The 21426-nt window shown below is 30.7% G+C and overlaps 1 protein-coding gene across 4 annotated transcripts in view; it reads left to right on the forward strand.

Annotated features, from left to right (window-relative positions):
* The window catches only part of RPS6KA6 (ribosomal protein S6 kinase A6), a 151266-nt gene that overhangs the window by 109883 nt on the left and 19957 nt on the right, over positions 1-21426 (forward strand). For all 4 annotated transcript variants that reach the window (XM_064483005.1, XM_031446151.2, XM_031446153.2 and 1 more), the window contains 11 exons: positions 1281-1351; positions 1595-1683; positions 2479-2537; positions 4349-4451; positions 5068-5198; positions 5604-5726; positions 6265-6354; positions 7538-7696; positions 10170-10331; positions 14812-14888; positions 16878-16995. In XM_064483005.1, the coding sequence (XP_064339075.1) occupies positions 1281-1351; positions 1595-1683; positions 2479-2537; positions 4349-4451; positions 5068-5198; positions 5604-5726; positions 6265-6354; positions 7538-7696; positions 10170-10331; positions 14812-14888; positions 16878-16995 (1182 nt within the window). The remainder of the gene's footprint in view (positions 1-1280; positions 1352-1594; positions 1684-2478; positions 2538-4348; positions 4452-5067; positions 5199-5603; positions 5727-6264; positions 6355-7537; positions 7697-10169; positions 10332-14811; positions 14889-16877; positions 16996-21426) is intronic.

Below are 21426 nucleotides of genomic sequence, written 5' to 3' on the forward strand. Positions count from 1 at the left end.
TTTCAGTGGAAAAGAGATAGCTGGGAAGGACAGCTGGTTTTGGAAGTGGGGAAAGAACTTATTTTTAACATGTTCCATAGGTTACTATAGGTTAGTCTTTAACCTTGTGGTAGTAATGAATTAGGAGAGGGCAGTGAAGAGAGCATCAGAATCATCAGGAGACCTTAAAAAACAAACAACAAATAAACAAAAACAACAAAACACTACTATGCCAGCCAGCATATAGTTTATTTGAGGGGAAAATGTGATTTGAATATACTATCCTTCTCTTTTTCTTTTTATTCTTGCCATTTCCACCTCTTACTCCTCCAGTCCCCAGGAAAGAATCATTACTTTAGGTTAGAGATAGGGTTCTGGAGCTTGAGAGAGATGACCCACATACACCATACTTCCCTTCTTCTTCATTACCTTTTTGTGACTCCTACCCCTACTTCTTCATTCTCCAGTTGAGAACCATTACTGTCAATACGGAAGGGAAGACTTCCGTTTCCCTTCCCTGAGATAGACTGAAGCTGGAACTGATTTTGAGAGTCATCAGAGTGTAGGAAAGAGTTGAAAAGATAAGCTAATTAAGTTTGTGAGTTCAAATAAATGAACAAGGACTGAGGCCAAAGCCATTATTCAATATAAGCTGAAGATTTAAATATTAGGTATATAAAAACTTTTCTCTTTAATGAACTGTAATGATCTTCATTTTCAGACTTACTTTTTAAATTATTTAATGTTCTGGATATCTGCATTGCAATTAAATCTCTTAGGGAAAATATTTTTGTGCTGTGTACAACCATCTCAGATTAAATATATATATATATATATATATACATAGTGTGTAGTGTGTGTAGCTTCTTGTTTGGTTCCTTTTTTAGGGGAGTGAATGGAATGAGAATGATTATCCTTCCTGAGCGTGTGTGAATTTGAAATGGTTCTGTGCTTATTTTTACTTTTCTTTCATTGTCAAATATTTGCTTTAAAGGCTTATCTTTGTTTTAAAAGAAAATGCCTTGTGTATTTCCAAATTGCTTTGGCTTGGGGAACTTGGCCAAATAAGAACTGAAAAAAAATTGATTGGTTTCATTTGTTTCAAGTCAGCTTTCACATATAGTAGGGTATCTGAAGTCTATTTCCTTGAGTCACCTAGTTTTCTGGTCATATTTTGACCTACTATCATGTAGATCCTGCATAATTTGATGATCATGTATTATAAGTCTCCTTTTTTCCTAAAGATTTTCATTGTATATTCTAAGTTGTGCTAAATGGACTTGTACTGTTTTTTGTTTTAGTTTGAAATGCTTACTGGTACTCTGCCATTTCAAGGTAAAGACAGAAATGAGACTATGAATATGATATTAAAGTAAGTGTAAACACTGTTTTTTTTTCTTTTGGGAAAAATTTCTTACTTTTGGTTTTGAGAAACTTGTTACAATTTTCATTTGATACAAAAGAACATTTTTCACACTGTCTCGTTCCCTTCTCCTGCCATATAGGGAACATTTTATGCCATTGTGGAAAGCATTCTTTAAAATTCTTTTTGGGATTTGTCAATTTGGAAGTATGGCTAGATTTAAATGAAATTTTCTGAAATCCTCTTTTCCAGAGCAAAACTTGGAATGCCTCAGTTTCTTAGTGCTGAAGCACAAAGTCTTCTAAGGATGTTATTCAAAAGGAATCCAGCAAACAGATTGGGTATTGTTTATTTTCTTAGCTTTTATAACAATATACTACATGCTTTGGGAGGATAATTGTAACTTTGTTTTCTGGCTTAAGTTCATTTACTGCTGCTATATATTTATACCTGGAATTTTGCACTTTGTATATGCAAAGATTCCAGAAAACTGTTATGTCCATGATAAAAAATGGAGTGGTTTAGTTATTCAGAACTTCTGTTTAATATATATCATTATGTATATCATATGAATGTCTCTTTTGACATAATTCACAGAATTTTCCCCTGTGTAGGTAATCCTTTTAGATATTTGAAGATAATTATTTTGTCCCTTCCAATATTCATCAAGGTAAATATTATGTTTCCATAACTGCTCATTATTTGGCCACTTTCTAGTAGCCTTTCCCTGGATCCAAATGTGCTCCTATTATTTGTGTTCTTGTATTAAAATTTTAGTGTCACTTTACTTGTTGCATTTTTAAAATTTCAGCATATAGATATGAGGTCATAAACTGAATTATGAAGAAAAGAAAAAATACTTAAATTTTAGTGTTATGTTAAACATGATTTTGATTTGATTCAGAAAGCATTTCAGTATTTCATGATACTCTACATGCTTCAGTATGAACATCAGCTATTTTTTTATCATATTAAATTCAAAGGACCAATTAGAACATCAGATAATAAGTCACAAACTTTTCACTACATGGAATCTATGAAATGTATGTACTTCTGTTTATGAATGATAGCCTGAAAGCTAGGTAGGCAGATTAAAAAAAAATCGTACTGGTAAAAAATTCTTTCCGTTTTTATAGGTTCAGAAGGAGTTGACGAAATCAAAAGACATCTTTTTTTTGCAAATATTGACTGGAATGTAAGTTCAGTAGAAAGTTTGTTACTGTGTACCTTTAATTAGAGCAAAAACTGAAGAGTAAATGGTAATATATGGACTTTACTGATAAACTTAATCCATTTGTTTTATATTTAGTATTAGATTTTTATTTATAGGTATAGCATATCATGGCAGTTACCTTGAACCAGTAGGTGTGTAGATGGTATTAATTAATTTTTGTTTCTCATTTGTATTACCTGTTAAGTGTGGTTAACGTTCTCTCCTATTCTAGGTTGAGGAATGTAGGGGGAAGAAGAGAAAGGAGAACAGGGATGAATGATAGGGCAGATTCTTATAGAAAAAAATGAATTCTAAAGCATATGAAATGTTATTTAATTTCAAATGGTTCTGTGCCATGTATTTGAATAAACAGGTTGATCACCCACTGTGAATTGGGTGCCCCTGAGGAAATACAGCTGATACCCGGATTTGGGTGCCCTGATGATCATGTTAAATTTGTTAAGAAGTGAATATCATTGTATAGGTATTTCACTAAATTTTGAGAGGACATGAAAACAGAAACATTGAGACATTCTGCTAAGTCATGTATTGAAATTTTTTAAGCTTCAACTCCCAGACTAATGAGCTTTTCTTAGAAAAGCTTACTTTTTGATGTTGTTTTTGCAACACAACTTTATGTATTTTATGTACAATTAATCATCATAGGTAAGCTTTTCTGATAACTTAGTTCTAGCATTGATACTGAAAATTTTTCCGAAAGAGAAAGTGTCTCTTTTGATCTATAATAAAGAGGTAGAAAGCCCCTGTTCACTAACCAAATTATTATTTCATCTGGCTTATAGAACAACTTTCAGAAGGCAATATTTTGATTTATTTTTTATAATTGGAAAACCATAATATAACATAAGCCATTAGTATTAATAACCTAAAATGCTACTCAGTGGACGTGCTGCATGGGAATCTGTTCTTTGTCATATCTGTACGCATCCTTCTTTCAGTATTGTTGCATCCCCTTGTCATTTTTTTCTACTGCTTTTCTACTCTTCCTTTTCCCTTAACTAGACAAACTGGAAATTATTTTTCCATCATTTTTATATCTAAACAGTTTATGTTTATTGTCCTTAAATAACAAAGGAGCAGAATGTTTACATATTTAAATAAATGAAACTTACTTTAAAGTAATCCTCTATTAATTTTCCCCCACTTCGGGTCTGTGAGCTTTTAAAAAAATAGATTTCCCCCCAAAAGTAGGTTTTTATATATTATAAGATATTTTATTTTTTTCAGAAACATAAATTTTAGGAAGTTAGATTGTTAGACAAGTTTAAGTTTCTGAATTCTATAAAAGAGCTCTAAACAGTGCCTTTGATGCATATTTTTATGTGAAAAAATATTTTAAGTATAATACATACTTCTTGGGGATAGACTAATTATTAATTTTGAAATCCTCAAATGTTATTAGTTATTTCTGCATGGTAACATTGTGATATATTCTGTATGGTTATTTTACCAGTGAGAATTCAAGTCAGTTTTTGATATCCAAAACTGAACAGCATTCTTCCTTGTGAATGCAAACTGTGACATCACTGCTGCATTTCCTGGTCTCATTTGATTCTGTATATTATCTCTCAAATTTAGATAATATACAGAATTTGGTTAACAGGTTAGAATTTAGAACTTGGTTAACAGGTATCTGAAGGTTGTTGCAATTTCATTTATGAAATTGTGAGCCTTCTGTTAAGGACTGAATATCATGTTCTGCTTTCCCTTATGAAGTTTAATAATTTTTAAAGTATTAATATATTTTAGTGTTACCCTGTTGTTTCTTCTAGAAATTATATAAAAGAGAAGTTCAGCCTCCTTTCAAACCTGCTTCTGGAAAACCAGACGATACTTTTTGCTTTGATCCTGAATTTACTGCAAAAACACCTAAAGGTAATGCATGTGTATGTGTAACATCAGAGCTTTTATTCAATTAGATGGTTAAAAAACTACACTAGCTTCTTAGGTAAAAACTAAAAGAATTGTAAGTTTGCAAAGGGTGGTTTGGCCTGTATGGAAGTGTGGATCCTAGGTACAGCATTGCTTGGATACCTTTCAAGTAGAGGCTTTAAATGGGAAGTATTTATTAAGGAAGCAGGAACTAGAGCAAAGTGTGAAAGTTTTCTTTTTTTCTTATTTTAAAACTTTTTTTGACATGCTGATGCATTAGCTGATGGGGGTAGGAGGTAAGATATGAGATATATCACTCTGACTAGACTTTAATGGGGTTTACTTTTATTGGCATGTGTTTCATACATTAATTCAACAAATATTGAATACGTACTATGGCCTAAGCAGCAAGGTGCAGTAGTGAACAGAACAGACAAAAATTATAATACACATGGAGCTTGCATACTAGTATGGGGAGATAGATAATGTACAATAAGTCAAATAATATAGTAGTCTGATAGTAACGTTTAATGGTTTCCTCTATATTCAAAGAAATGCTGACATTTCATATCATGGAAGTCTGTGTAGTTCTAATTAAATAAAATTATTTGGACATTAGATTCTCCAGGTTTGCCAGCCAGTGCTAATGCTCATCAACTCTTCAAAGGATTCAGCTTCGTTGCAACTTCCATTGCAGAAGAATATAAAATCACTCCTATCACAAGTGCAAATGTATTACCAATTGTTCAGGTAAATTCCACTTAACGGATTATTCAGTTATTTACAGTGATTTTGAAATGATGTTTAATTTCTTATTTATCTCTTTGTATAATAATGAATTAAAGATGACTCTATATGTTTTAGAGAAAAGGATTAACCTTGAATTATATTTGTGCATTTTTGTAATCTCTTTTGGCGAGAAAATGTAATGGGTGATATATTAGCTAGTTGCTGTATTGTATTGGTTTTGGGGATCTAGAAAGCCTACAATTTAGGATCAGCTCAGAATCTGTGTAAGCCATTTATAAAAACTGATAAAACTTCTCTAGAATTATTCTTAGATTTTGTAAAGATTTGGGAAGAATGTATACTTAGAAGATAAAAATTATGAAAATTTATCATTCTCTTTCATATTTTACTTTTTAACAAAAACAGATAAATGGAAATGCTGCACAGTTTGGTGAAGTGTATGAATTGAAAGAGGATATTGGTGTTGGCTCCTATTCTGTTTGCAAGCGATGCATACATACCGCTACCAACATGGAATTTGCAGTGAAGGTATTATCTCTGAGCCTGACTTTTTGTTTGTTTGTTTTATATATGTGTAGGTTAAATTGCAGGTTAACTGACAGACATTTTTCAGTGGAGCAAGTGGAAAAAGCAAAGATAAAATGATTAGGAAGAACTCTTTAAGACTTCATTTTCATTTTGAATTTCTTTCCAAGACTTTATTTTGTTCAATAAAAAAAGCCTTTATTTTGGAGGAACAGTGTATTTCATGAATGTCTTGGCTTTTGAATAATTTTATTTTAATGTAGTATGTTACTATCGAGCAAATGTGACAATTACTATCACATTTCAATCACATTATCAGTTGATATAGTTTCAGTTAAATGGAAAATAATGTTAAAGAACATTCTTTTTTTATTAAGTTTTAGTTATAGGAAATTTTTAAATGTTAAAGTAATGTGAGAAAAATATCACTCTTGAGTTTTCTGTATTTGTTTGAAAATAGAATCAAATTGAAAATATGTCATTTATTTTTAGACAAATAAAATTATTTTCTTCTGAGATTTTTATTTGTTTTATTTCTTAGATCATTGACAAAAGTAAGAGGGACCCCTCGGAAGAAATTGAAATTTTAATGCGCTATGGACAACACCCCAACATTATCACTTTAAAGGATGTAGGTATTTAAAATCTGTGTATCAGCTAAGCTAATGAAGTTATGACTTGGCACTTTATTTTCTTATTGAAACTTTTCATGTCCCTAGTATATTTACTTTCATGCCACAAAATCTTAAACCTCTTAAATTTGCCACTTCAGTTATTTCTTTCCCCTATGGTGCAATACTCCTACCATTTTTATAGAACATCAGAAAGGAACTATGATGTTTGGAAAATGAGAGTGTCATGATTACTTGAATGTATTTCGGCTGGTTAGTTTGTTTACCTTAGCACCAGCTCCATTCATTATTTTCTAGTACTACAAATATAGAAGATAAAGGAGACTGGGATTCTGCCAAATTCTAGGAGATTTTACTTTCTTGATTGTACATCAGTTGGCTATAGCATTATGGATTGTTGCTTGGGTGAGATAGTATTAGTCTATAGTTTGTAAAATGAACATATAACTCATATTAATAGATGTTACTGAATACAGACTTTTCACATTAAGAAAATAATGCTCTTTTCTCTTTAGGGAAGGCAGGCAAGTGAACCATCACCTTGATCAGTTTGTTTCAGATAATATGATACGCATTTGGATTTGTAATCCTTAAATAGCTGTCTATATATATATATATATATATATATATATATATATATGTAAATATATACATATATGTATATAGACATATACACACATATGTGTTTGTATGTATAGATATATAGATATACATGCCCTCCAGTAAAAAGGTGTATATATTTTTAATTTATTCTCTTTGATATAATATTTGAATTCAATAAGTATTTAAGACACCATGTCAGATAATGGACTGTGATGACGATATTAAAAAACGAATAATACATCTACTGCTAGAAGGGAGCTTACTACTATTAAGGGAGAGAAGCTTTAATATAGTTAAAAATGAGATAGATGCCATTTGAGAGACAAGGAGTTCTATTTTTCCATTTATATTCTTTGATGAAGTATAACAAAAAACTTCAAAAGTTAATAAAATTATATATTTAACATGGTCTCACAGACAGTGTAGGAGATTGTTTAGCCAGTTTAATCTTCAGTACAGCCTGTACTATATTAATAGTAAAAGAATAGAAGTTCATTAGAAAAGCAAAGTAAATATAATTTAAATATTTCAGAATTATAATTATAAACAATAACATTTAAATAATATGTTCTTTTTTAGGTTTATGATGATGGTAGATATGTTTACCTTGTTACGGATTTAATGAAAGGAGGAGAGCTACTTGACCGTATTCTCAAACAAAAATGTTTCTCAGAACGGGAAGCTAGTGATGTACTGTTTATAATAACTAAGACAGTTGACTATCTTCACTGTCAAGGAGTAAGTTGTAGTTATATTCTTCCTTTCAATTCTGGGACTTATAACTTCATAAAATTATATATAAGAGATAACACTTGAAATACTTTTCTATCACATATTTTTGTATAGAATATTATAATAAAACTCATAATGTAACAGTTATAGATTTAGGAAATTGAGTAATACCTTATTAATTCTCTTCACTCTGCCTGTTAGCCCTAATTTAATAGCATATTAATTTTAAAAGTTGTTTGAATTATATAAATGTGTCTAACTTTGACTTTGAAATTATTAAACCTAATCAAACTTAAAAGTGAAACAGAAAAGAATTATCCAAGAATATGTTGTTATGAATATTATTCAAATTATACTATGCCTAACATATAAAATTCTGGCAGTAAAAGGACACTATATCTTGACTCTTGCCAACACCTCCCCCAAATACAGTAAAAAATTTGGATTCTGAACATTTGAAGTAGTAATATATTAAAATTTCTGGTGTATGAGCAGGCCTGTTATTTTGCTTCCTGTCTCTTCATAAAAAAAGCAAATGAATTGAATTACCAAAAAGCTCACTATTATCATATATATAGCTAAACAAGGAAAAAAGTAACAAATAATTTAAAAATTTAAGTTCAAATCAGTTGTAATAGTGGATATGTACCCACTTAAGTATAAACAATTAAAAAAATGGACAACTCAGAATTAGAAAATTCTACGTGGGCCCCTCTTATAATTAAGAAAAATAAGCCAACAGTCATTTTTGACTGTGGTTTAATAGAGTATATTTTCAACATTTTGAAATATAAACTGTATAATGCTAAAGGAGTAGTTCTATTATAATTTAATTCCTTGATTATCTTTATCAACACCCTTTAAAATAAAGGATGACCAGAATTTTTGAAAAGAGGAAAATAGTAAGCATCTTTTCTTTAGTTTCTTATTTTAGAAATAAAATAATATATGAATTAAGTAATTTAATGACAGATAAATTAAGTAAATTAATGACAGTCATGTATTGAGCATTTCTACATGCCAGACATTTTAAAAGGTGTTGCAGATTTAACCATGAATTTAAGAGTTGATCCTTGTCTTTAAAGAGTTTTCATTGTGCTAAACTGCTTATTAAAGATGGGACTAGATTAAATGAAGTGAATGGTATCAGTAGAAAAATCATCACATAGAGAATTTTAGAATATTTTCCATTTCTAGCATTTCACTTGGTTCTTACTCATTGTTCTTTTTCTTCTGCTGAGAGTTTCATGCATTGAAAGCATGTTTTGTTTTACTTCATTGAGTGTTGTTACAATAGCCACTTTACTTTTTAAATTTCTTTTATATTTATTTAGTCTTGTGAATTTTGAACAATACATTTTTGTTGAGATATAATTGACATAACACTGTGTAACTTTAAGGAATACAATATGCTGATTTGATACATTTATGTATTTATATACTACAATATGCTTACCACCATAGCATTAGCTAGCATATCTAACATGTCACATATGATAATAGCCACTTTAAAATCCTTGCTCTTAGGTCCAACATGATTTATCTTGTAGTTGGAATTGCTTTTCTTTTTCCTTGAAACTGTGTTCCATTATTTTTTAGTTTTTCATATACCAGATAATTTTGGACTGTGTACTGTACATTTGAATATTAACTTATGTAGATTTGTTATATTATGTTATTTTCTCCAGTGATTATTTTTGTTTGTTTTAGTGGGTAATTTTGTTACCAGGGTTTGCACTGAAAACTCTGCTTTCTGGGGAGCAACTCTCGTCTCTGTTTATGTCTTTCGTCTTTATGGACTACCTCGAGCCTCTTCTACACATTTTTGATTCAGGGATCCGTTCTGGCTCTTTCCCTTACAGTATACCTCCCCTCAGCATTCACGGTTTCTCAGCATTACTTCTCTGTTTCTCCAGGCCAAAGAGACTGTGGGCTTTTCCACATGTTTTCACCATCACTGTGTACCATAGGGACTGTACTTAAGCCTAGGCTAAAAGCCAGAGATATAGGGACCTACTCATATAGCTCCCTCCTTCAATCAAGTATGTACTCCCCACCAGGGTCTTTTTTTTCCCACCAGAGTCTTGTCTCCTTTTGCTCATTCCCCAATACTTACAGAATAGTTGATTTTTGTACTCAGGTTTTGTAGTTATTTATCAAGGGGAGGGGAGTGTTGAGTAGGGCCTTAGTCTGTTATGTCTACAAGTGGAACTGCGAATTGAGTTTTGATATCTTGAAATTGAAAGTGGTTAACAAAACTGATGGTTTAAATAAAAACTATCACAACTATCCGATAGAGATAATTTCCTCTGTATGCTTCAGGTTGTCAAGGCTATCAAGGTTGGAAAAAGTGTCATTTTCAAAATTTTATGATTGAGACAATTCCTTTCCTTGGAAACATATTAACTTACAATGTTTTATTTCACAGATATTTAGTTAGCTATAGAAACATAATGCTTTTTTTCCTTTTATGTTCAAGGTTGTCCATCGTGATCTTAAACCTAGTAATATTTTATACATGGATGAATCAGCCAATGCAGACTCCATTAGGATTTGTGATTTTGGGTTTGCAAAACAACTTCGAGGAGAAAATGGACTTCTCTTAACTCCATGCTACACTGCAAACTTTGTAGCACCTGAGGTAGTCTTTAAAATTTTAGTATTTGCCTTTCATTCTTTTCCTTTAGTTGAATGTATTATTATGTCATGTTTGGTAGGTAAAAACTGAGTTATCTTGTCCTTTACCAATAATAAATCTCTTTAAATCATTAAATTCTGATAACTCCCAATATAAATATTCAGACTAGTAACTAACATCTGAAGCCAGCCTGAATAATCAGACTATTCTATTCTGTTGGATTATATACTAGTTTCAGAATCATGCTCTTTTAGAGCTGGGAGGGAGAGTAGAGATAACCCCACCTTCAACATATTAAATATTCCAAGTGAGGAAACTGAGGCTCAAAGTACTTAAATTAACTTTTTCAAGACCAGGCATTCACTGAGTAAAAAAACCAGGATAGATTTTTCAGGTATTTTGATTTGTTTATGCTGAACATGAAATAATTTATATTGTTTAGCTTTACACATAACATAGGCAATGCCATCCCTAATTGTCTTTAAGATCTTCTAATTCCTGGAGAAAACAAATTCACAGGAGTTTTTGTAAGCAGTTGGGTTTTTCTTGGCCAATAACATTTGTATGTAGATCTTAGATAGAAGAGTCAGGAAAGGTGAGGCTGAGGAAGTCAAGAGGTACATGTTTCACATTTGGCAAGCTCCGGCAATCTGTCAGATCTGATAATGAGGATGGGAAGTTTGACAGTTGCAACTCTCACAGCAGTGAAAGTATGGATGATTAAAAGATGAATCAGGGATAGCATTGGCCATATAGATTCTCTATATAAGTTTTGTTTGTAAGGAAAGAACTGTTCTTATATGTAATGAATAATGCTAACTCATATGAATTACTATATGTTTAACACAAATCAAAATACACAAAAATCCTCAGGTTTGAAAAATTGAATTTTCCAAGTCAGAAGAAAAATAAAATAATTTGAAGATGAATTTCTATCTCATATACATGTTTTTATTTTATTTTTATATTAAATACTAGCCCTTTCTGGATAATACTGCACATCAGATATAAGATACAACATATTTCTTACATTTAAATATCAACAAATCTGTATTTTAATGCAGCTGTTAGAAAAATATTGTTTCTAGTAATCAAAATAGAAATGTAGAAATATGAAAATAACTTTCTAACTATGAAAAATTCCCATGTTAAAATGTATTAAATCTTCCTTTAAGATGTTAATATTGAAGAAGAAGCATAACACTTACTTTACAGGGCTTTTCTAAGATTTGCCTTACAAGAAATTATGTACATATTCATAGAATGTGCATTAATCTATATTTTAATTACATTCAGAGCATAATGAATGTACAAATTTTTATCATATTAAAATACATAGAAACTTTATTTCCCCAATCAAAAATTGGCATACATGCATGATCCCAAAAGGAGTTATTGTACTATCCCAGGTGTAAGAGATATAGCTTAGATATTAAAAAATTAGCTTTTCTAGGACATTTCAATGGTTTTGTAGGAAAAGAAGAAAATACTTGAGATTAAGGCTCTTCTGTTAAATATAGGATATATAGTCATCATAAATATTCTAACATATTTATGCAGTAGATACAACAGAAGAGTATAGAATAACCATTTTAATGTCCACTTTCTTAATAGTGACTTAATCTTGTGGACCCCTTGGTATGATGGAAACTTCTCACTAGAAAAAGTTAAGGGTGAATGTGTCCCAAATGAGAATCTTAAAAACAGACATTAAAATGAAAAATATACAGTATGTCTGTGTTTAGATTAATGGTTAGGTAAACATTTTTAGATTAATGGCTAGGCAAACATTTTCAAATGAGTGTAAATCTGCAGAGTAGAATACAGCCTATTGATGCTTTTTATCCTAACAGACTTTCATTGTAGTAAGACACTCTCACCATTGTAGAAGAGTGAAGATTTTCAACTGGGCATATGGAGACGACTTCTCTGTAACTAATGCCTCTAGTGTCTGAACTATGTTTGGCTAGGCTTGTATTTGTATTTTCAGAATGCTTTGAAAAGTTTTATTATCAAGTGCTGAAGTTTCTGCTAGTGATCAATGAATACTTGTAATTTGTTATGAATGAAATACAGATAAGATTTTGGATAAGATTTGTTTCTAAAATTTCAGACCCTTTCAAAAATTATTAATGAAGTGTATGAAATGCATTATCTTTTAAATTAGAATCAGGAAGATTCAAGTATCCATGTAGATATTTGAATGAATAATAGCATTTATGAGGATATAAGTTCATTGTTTCATCACAGTGCATAAAGGGCCCTTATTTGCTAGGATAGAAACTAATTAGTAGTACAGTTTCAGCTTAACAGGAAGGAATATTCATTCATTTTTTTGATATGCATCAATTTGGTTAACCTCTTAGGGCTTATTTACTTAGTAGGTGTTTTCTATTATACCTATGTCACAAAATTAATATATCTCTAAAATATTTTATTCTTTTATAAAAGCAAATCTATCATATTATTCAACTGATATTTGATGCCTACTGAGTCTAAGAATGATCCTGAATTAGAGGAATTTACAATATATTGTAAATCGGATGGATGCTGTACCTACAAATCTTTAAAAAATAAATGTGAAATTACCCTGCTTTGCTCTGGCTTTGGGCTGCCATATGTTTTGCTCCAAATATGAAATAATTTGAACTTTAGAGCAAAGGGAATGAGAATCTCTGTCTGTGTTACATTTTGCTAATTTGAGAAGCCAAATTAAAGAGAAGGTAATGTTGTTAACTACTTTAATTCTGACTTCTATCTTCTTTGTATTTAACTTGATATAAGTAAGAAGGTATGAAACACACCTGCACTGTACTTTTTCATTCATCTCACCACCTTGCCTTGTTTCTTTCATGGCTGTATGTTCTTACTATCTATAATAGTACCCACTATTGAGACCCACTCTAGAACAAAAGGGCCTCTTCTTTACTCATACAAAATGGGTTTAAGTGTGTGGTAAATCTAAAACAAGTTTTTCATGGTTGGACCTAATTAGGCAAATGATTCCTCCAGTGCCTTCCTTCTCATTTTACTAGAAAGGTTATGGGAGTATGAAATACCTAGAGCTGACTCACTGATTAACCCTTGCCTGTCTAACTAGTTCCTAAGCAGTCCCTAAACCTTGTCTATGCATTGGATCATCTGTGTAGCTTTAAAGCTACTGTCATAAGGGAACCAAGGAAAATACGGTGATGCCCAGAGCTGTAAGAAGTGAGAAAAGGAAAGAGATGAGGGAAAAGAGGAGGAATGGTTTATGTTTTACTAGAGGATGCCAGGTTAAGTGTACTGTGATGTGAATTGTTTAGCTCCACCTCATTATTTATTAGGGGCTTTGTAGTCTCCATTTGTGTTATTTACATAAGCCAGTTATATAGGTATTTTGATAGCCTCTTCAGCTTCTCAAGTTTGCACACATGTGTGTTCTTATAAGTATACTCTGACTATGAAAAAAAATTATATCTTGAATTTTAAATTAGATACTTATTATTTATGTCTGGTCATTGTCAAAACCGAACATTAATATTTTTTAGCCTTTATAAATGAAATGTCTATGCTTATGGTTATGTAGTCCCCAGTGTTAATGCATTAGTAATGTTTCTATTTTCTTCCTGTGTCTAAGGGCTTTAGCAGTGGGCTTGTTTTTCTGAATGAAAAAATAAAGGCCTCATTTCATCTCTTTATTTTTCTAACAAACTCTATTAACTTCACAGAGAAAACACATGAATATATAATAAACGTTATTTGATTTTTATTAATACTAGTCACAAGAGAAAAAAACAGCTACCTAAATTATTGCATAAAAAATAATGAAACCATTCAGTATTTACCAAATGTATGTTTGTGATCCAGAAATATACTAATCTTTTTTAAGACATAAGACTTGTATGTAAAATATAAGTTCATCTTGCTTTCATAAGATTATATATAATTTTACCATCTCTTGTGTAGTCAGGAGGCAGTTATAATAGATATTAAAAGTGTAGGCTTTACAGTAAGAATACCTGCTCACCACTCACTAGTTTTGTGATATTGGACAAATTATTTAACATTTGCCTCAGTTTCCTCATCTTCAAAATGGAAATATCTATCGTATAGAATCAGTGTCAGGGTTAAAAGACCAGACTATGTGTAGGATATATTAATCTCTCTGTACATATTATTTTAAATTTTGATGTCTGTGTCTGGTTTTCCTAAGAGGAGGACTTGTGAAAGCTCATTGAGGTCAGGAATCATATCTTATGAGGTGGTTTTTTTGTATCATCCATGTTATTTATTCACCTTATTAATAGTCACTTATTCAGTGTTTGTTAATTGCAGAAGACTTTGCCTTTAACATTAAGTAAATCTATTTTTGAAAATATTAAAATGATCTAACTTTAAAAATTGGGAACGTTTGTGAGATTATTAGAAGCACAACTTTCTTCTAGATGAGAAAACTGAGTTTATACTGAGTAGTACCAGATAATGAATATTTCTTTCTCAGGTTCTTATGCAACAAGGCTATGATGCTGCTTGTGATATCTGGAGTCTAGGAGTCCTTTTTTACACAATGTTGGCTGGGTAAGAAATTTATATACTCAAAACAGTTCACATAATTACTTGAATTTCACGTGTATATTTTTATCTAGAAAGGTGACAGATGAAAATAACCTTAAGGAAAATGCTACCAACATTTCAAAATATTATGTATTGTTTACTTAAAAAACAAAGGTGTTGAATGAGGCATTATTCAGATATATAATTAAGAGATTGTTCAACTGGAACTAAAACTTTTTCAAATAAAGCATATATTTTTATTTTGACACTTTACATTTGAGTGCATTACTTGTTGAAAATGTTTACTTGAGCATAAAATAATTTCACAGTTCAACAGGTGCTTACCCACTGAATTTGCTGATGTTGAGTTAATTTTTTTAAGTACTTGAATTTTGGTTCTCTTGGCAATAGAGATTTAGTAAAATTGAGCTTTATAACTGAAATAAAATAGTAGCAGAACACTAAACTACAGAAACACACAGCTGTGTTCTCTTAAAAGGATAAATACTTTAAAAAGTAACAGTTGGATTATGTTAATATTGTTAGTTTATAAATAATAAAAGTGCTGTTTTACTCTTAATAATGAGTAGCACTTTTATTTAGGAGTAGAAATTTATGGCTGTAGAAAAAGACTAGGTTTAGAAAAGTCTAATGCATAGAATGGAATTTGAAGAATTATAATGTAATTATAACGTACTTAGGTGTGACTTATTTTTTTACCCTTGTGAGGTGGACAAACTAATATGGAACATTATTTTAGATTGTTTTAAAATATACTTGATTGTAAAACCCTTTGAAATATCTTAGTGTTCCAACTTGTAGTGTGTAAAAATATTAATATTTGTGTTGTTATCCCAAAATGTCCTAGATAGTATAAAATTTTAAATAACATTAGTTTTAGGTGTGACTTTTAAAGAGGGAATTTAGTGTAATTAAATATACTTGACATAGCAGGCACTTTATAAATGTTATGAAAATGGTGACTAAATTATTTATTGGCTTGGTGCTAATCACATATATCAGGATATTCCATGTACTTTTAGACATATGCAGAATATTTAGTTATAGACCACAGCAAGTGCCAAAGTTAAGGGTGGCTAAAGTTTGCATATGAACTGCAATCAACAGTATTGGTTTTCAAACCATGGGATACCACTTCTTGATTGCTGCTTTCAAGTATTTACTTTATGACTAAATAAAACATTTTGTGTGTGTGTATATGTATGTGTGTTTAATGTTATCTCAGCTCAATTGTTACATGAGGGAATTAACACATTAACATATTGACATCTTATAATTTTTAACCATGTCGTTCGATTCCCAAATTTGAATACCATTTTTATTTCCATTTGTTAAAATGGTACAAAACTGATCACTTGTCACTGTATAATTATTTTTTAAACTACTTTAACTTCATAGAATGTATTTGTCTTCCTGTCCGTGAATATTGATTCACATAATGACTTTAATGGCTATCAAGGATTTTTCTGTTATATTGATATAAATATTTAACCCATTTTTCATAGACATTAATTAAAAAATATTAACTTGTTCTCACTGGTTATATTGTTAAAGTGCTAATGAATAAATTTGAGCCAATACAATAAATACATTATGAATATATAGAATTAACAATTTCTTCATAGTGAGTATATTTGGTTTGCTACCTTATGCCTGTGAGAATACAAAATTTGCATGTTTTATTCTAGTCTGATTTTCAGACTGTAGCTTTACATAAAAAGCCACCTTTATTTTATTTTGCATTGATTAGCTGATCAAAGGCAAAAAAAATACTACTGATATAGGCAAGACTTCATTTTATTAAATAATTCATTAGGATTAAGTTCATTGTTTTAAATGTAAAGTTTGATATGAACAGTAAATGGAAATTTTAGGTAATATTCTTAATTTGCTATAGTAAATATTTGCATGTAGTTCTATACTCATCACTTTCAATTAGATTTGATATATATGTTAGGCCTGCATGTTTGTTAAAATCTTTTTTATTAATAGCTACACTCCATTTGCTAATGGCCCCAATGATACTCCTGAAGAGATACTGCTGCGTATAGGCAATGGGAAGTTTTCTTTGAGTGGTGGAAACTGGGACAATATTTCAGATGGAGCAAAGGTATAAATTATAAATATGTTTTGTTTTGTTGCATTCCTGTTAATTGCTGAAATCTCTTAAGTTATAGCCTAGGCTGCATAACGGAGTATCTCATGGTATTTTATGTCAGTATTTGTTTTAAGTCACAGTATATATTTTTAAATCAATTCATGTGTATGTGTGAATTGAGGAAGACAAAGGCTGACTTTTTTTCTGCCATGCTTCTGGGACACATTCCTTTCTTATCAGTTCATATATGATCAGGGAATATAAACTAGTTTCAGTTTTAACCAAAACTAAAAATGTAAATCTACTGAGCAAAAATACAAAAAGCCAGCTAAAGTTGATTTCTGCATTCAGTGTGTTTTTACATCACTTCTTTTTTAACACAGATATTGACTAGTGATTATGTAGGTGATTTTTATAATTTTAACTTATTCTTAGAGAATATACAAACTTTCTATCAGTAACACCTAGATATTTACAGTTGATGGTTTAGAGCTGTTCAATAGAAATGTAACCAAGCCACATGTAATTTTAAAATTTCTAGTAGCCATATTAAAAAAACAAAAAAACAGGAGAAATTAATATTAATAATGTATTTTATTTAACATTGTATATCTAAAGTATTTCAATATCTAATTAATATTTTAAAAATTAGTGAGATATTTTAAATTTTTTTTTCACACTAAGTTTTCAAATTCTGGTGTGTATTTTATACTTATGGCCTGAATTTGGATTTCCCTAAATTTTAAAAATGCTTGATAGCCACGTGTGGCTAGTGGCTGTCGTATTAGTGATGTTTCAGAGTAACCGACTTTATTCAATTTAGGGAAAAATAATTGTTCAAGACTTGATTACTAATTCTTACATTTATAATGTGAAAATTTTAAGTTTTCAAACAAAACCCAAAGGTTGTCAGCATGTGATTTATAGAGCCCTGAAGCTTTTAATCTGCTTTTGAAGTAGATAACATTTTAAGAAAAAAGGATTTGCTTATATTTAATATCTGCTAATGATAAAAACTAATTGTCTGACGGACATTAGCTAATCTGTAGGATTTATTATGCAGTAAAACTTGTATTCTTATCATTGTAGAATAAATAAATCAGGGATTTCATTACCATTACCTTTTCAACATTTAAAAAACAGAAAAGGGATTTTGTTTGGCTCTTAGCCATAACACAAGTGTGCTGTGTGATGTAGTAAAAGGAACAACTGATTGGAAGCCAGGAGAACTGAGTGCTAGTTTTTGATCTACTAATTAGCTGCCTCAGTTTTCTCTTCTGTAAAATTTGGGAACTAAGTTCTCCCTTTGGTTCCTTCCAACTCCAAAATTCCATTTCTATAGAATTTGGTTTATTTATAATTTATCAGATTTCCCTTTGTAAAGTGATTGAAACTACTAATATTATTCATTAAATATATGTATTTTCTTGTCAGCCAGTTTTTGTGTCATAAAGTACATTTTTCCAAGGAACATTTCCAGTGTTTAAAGCTATACAAATAATCCTCTTGTGTTCTTTTTTAAAAAAAATAACTAACAACAGTGAATATAATGGTGAAATAGAGATACATATGCCAATTGTGCTTAGATTTTTGATTTTCTATGTTCTATGTGTTCTGTGGTTCTGTCTAGTTATTAAAGAATACTACATATTAAAATTTAGTTTTATTCTCACCTCTTTTGGTCTGACATTCTGGAGAAATTAACATAGAAAAAAATACTGGGAGATACGTTGAAATATTTCACAAGGTCTTTCATGCATTCCTTTTTTATGGGTTAAGTGACTAGTTCTGTCTTTGACATTTTTCTGAAAATGGTGGCAGATTACTGTGCAAATGAGCTAGCTGAACTTTTAAAAAAAAACCATCTCCTGTACATATTAACAGTTCAATTTTTTGTTTGTTTTAAATTAGTGATGGAGGTAAACTATTGTTGATTTGCTCATAACCCCTTATACTAGTGTCCTTTAGTTGACAGAACTGTAACATTTGCTGTCACCTTATGACAATCATTTTACTTATAGTTCCTTACAAGTTACTTTTCCCTTTTAAATGCTATTTTTTTTTTACCATTGATGAGTGTCATTACCTGAAGCATATAAAAGGTGATTCTGTTTGCCTCCTGTCGGTGCATAGTTCCTAGACTTTGTTCATTCAGTTAAATGGAGGTGGGAGTGAGGGTGATAATGGAAGTCATGTTAGCTTTGTGTGTCTTATTGCTGCAATAGTTTCAGCTAACTCCTCACCTTGAAACCCTAGGCTTTGAGAACATTGACACTGCTGCTTCCTTTTTGGCAAACAGTGGGGACAAGGAGAGGAATCTGGTAAACAAAGCAAAAGTAGAAGAGGCAAGAGAGTAATGAAAATTTCATGGTGTCACTCTATATTAAAAATAAACACAGTAATACTTTATTACTTAGAAGACATCTCTATCTAAATTTTATAATGTTTTAAATAAAATGTTACTCATTTCAAGTACATATACTCTTGACTAACAACGAATTGTCCAGTAGAATTTCTTATAAGAGAGTTATTTAGGCTTCTTCCCTTGCCTCCTTTACAAAGAGCAAGCAACTTGTACTTTTCCTCAACTGAGTTCCCATTACTACATTGTATGCACTTTATTAGAGTATGAGTGCTTACCACTGTTCTTTCTGGTTACATATTCATTTGTATACATTTTTATTCTTCCCATTCAGGGAACTTCAAATGTCATGTTCTTTTTTGCACTTCCTATCACACCTAGCATAATAGATACTTAGTTGAATACTCTTTTCACAAACTAATATTTTCTTCAGATATTCTTTACATTGTTAATTTACATTGTAGCTTTTTTGTCCGATATATAAAGATAAATCTTTTCCTATTGTGAATGGCTATAAATTTTAAATAAGTAGTCAGGTTTTATGTAAATATTTCTTTTCCATTTTGACTTGAAGTTGCTTTTAATTGAAGTCTTTGTCCATGTATTTACAAGTGATAGATTTCTAGAGCTAGATGGGATCTGGTCTGTCATTTTGCAGGTAGTTAAACCAAGATGCGTAGAATTTATCTTGTCCATGGTCACACACTGAGTGGCATAGCTGGAACTTATTTTCAGTCCTGTACTCTTTTCAGCCTACCGCATGTTAGGGAAGACTTTCTGGAGGCAGAAAGGCTTTATTTGCTTGGCTTATGTGGATGGAATGGAGAAGAAAGAGGTTTATAACCCTTTAATAATAGAAGGTTCTAAGGTAAGGTGTTATTGTTCACCCACTTCTTTTCTATAATATGGAAGTGAAGCATACTGAAGCTTAGTACCCTTTAAATAATCTATATTACAGAGCAGCTTTACAGTTAAAACACTATATTGAAATCCTTCTGTAACTTCAAGTACTATAGCTTTCAAAATGTCTGAACAAAGCTAGGAAGATGTACTAGCAAATTCAGTAATTAGAGTTATGCTCTTAATCATGAGGGATAATTGTTACCTATAATCAAGGAAGAAAGTGTTACTTAAGTATGTATGGAACTCAGTCTTTTATGAGAACTTCCTTATACTGGAGGGGGTATGACTTGTAACATATTTTACAAAATTAAAATGCTTGCAGTATAATTAGTAATAACCGCAATGAAAAAAATGGTTTATCTCAGTCACATTATTAAAATTGGAACAGAAGCGATGAATTATTAATCAGTAGTTTCCAAATTTTAACGACTTGCCACCTGTGTACTGTGAGAATAGGAAAATTGCTATTCTCCTGTATTCATGTTTGTTCAAGGAATATGGAGTTTTGCTGGCATTTACTTAAAATGGGTATTAAAAAAATAAGATATCTTTGAGGTCTAAGTTAGATTAGGTGAATTATTTTAATTAGTAATGGTTTTCTTCCAATTAGATTATCTAACTAAATACCCAGCTAGTTGTATATCTTGTCATAGCTCAGTATCTTTTTTCCAAACTGGCCAACACTGCTATATCTACTTTGATAAAAATGGAATTATTCATATGAAAGTGACAGATTTTTGCAAACTGTGGGTGAACTCATTTTCCTCTTAGCTATCAAGAAAATTCAGTGAGTATTACTTAAGATAATGATATTTTTGCTCTTTCATTTGTCGTCCATCTTCCTGTCATTCTGTCAAGGACAACTTGCTACTTATTTTCGAGGGAGACGAAAAGAAATAATATAAATTAAGTCCTATTAAAACTGCTTCGAATTCTTTAAAAGAAAGTAGCAAAACGTTGATACTTTGGCTGTGAAGCCATTTGATGTCAAAAACTAATCAACATCCTGTTCATGTCTTTCCAAGGAAACAATTATTATATGTTTTGTAAGCATTTAGGACATGGCCGTATTTACTGCATTTTCATTTTAATTTAAGGAGAATCTACTTTGCTTTTGGAAATCAGTCTTTATCTCCAAATATAAATTGACAGTCTCAGTCTTATATAACTTAGCTGAA

Source organism: Camelus dromedarius, chromosome X, assembly GCF_036321535.1.
Source record: "Camelus dromedarius isolate mCamDro1 chromosome X, mCamDro1.pat, whole genome shotgun sequence".
Classification (NCBI taxonomy): Eukaryota; Metazoa; Chordata; class Mammalia; order Artiodactyla; family Camelidae; genus Camelus; species Camelus dromedarius.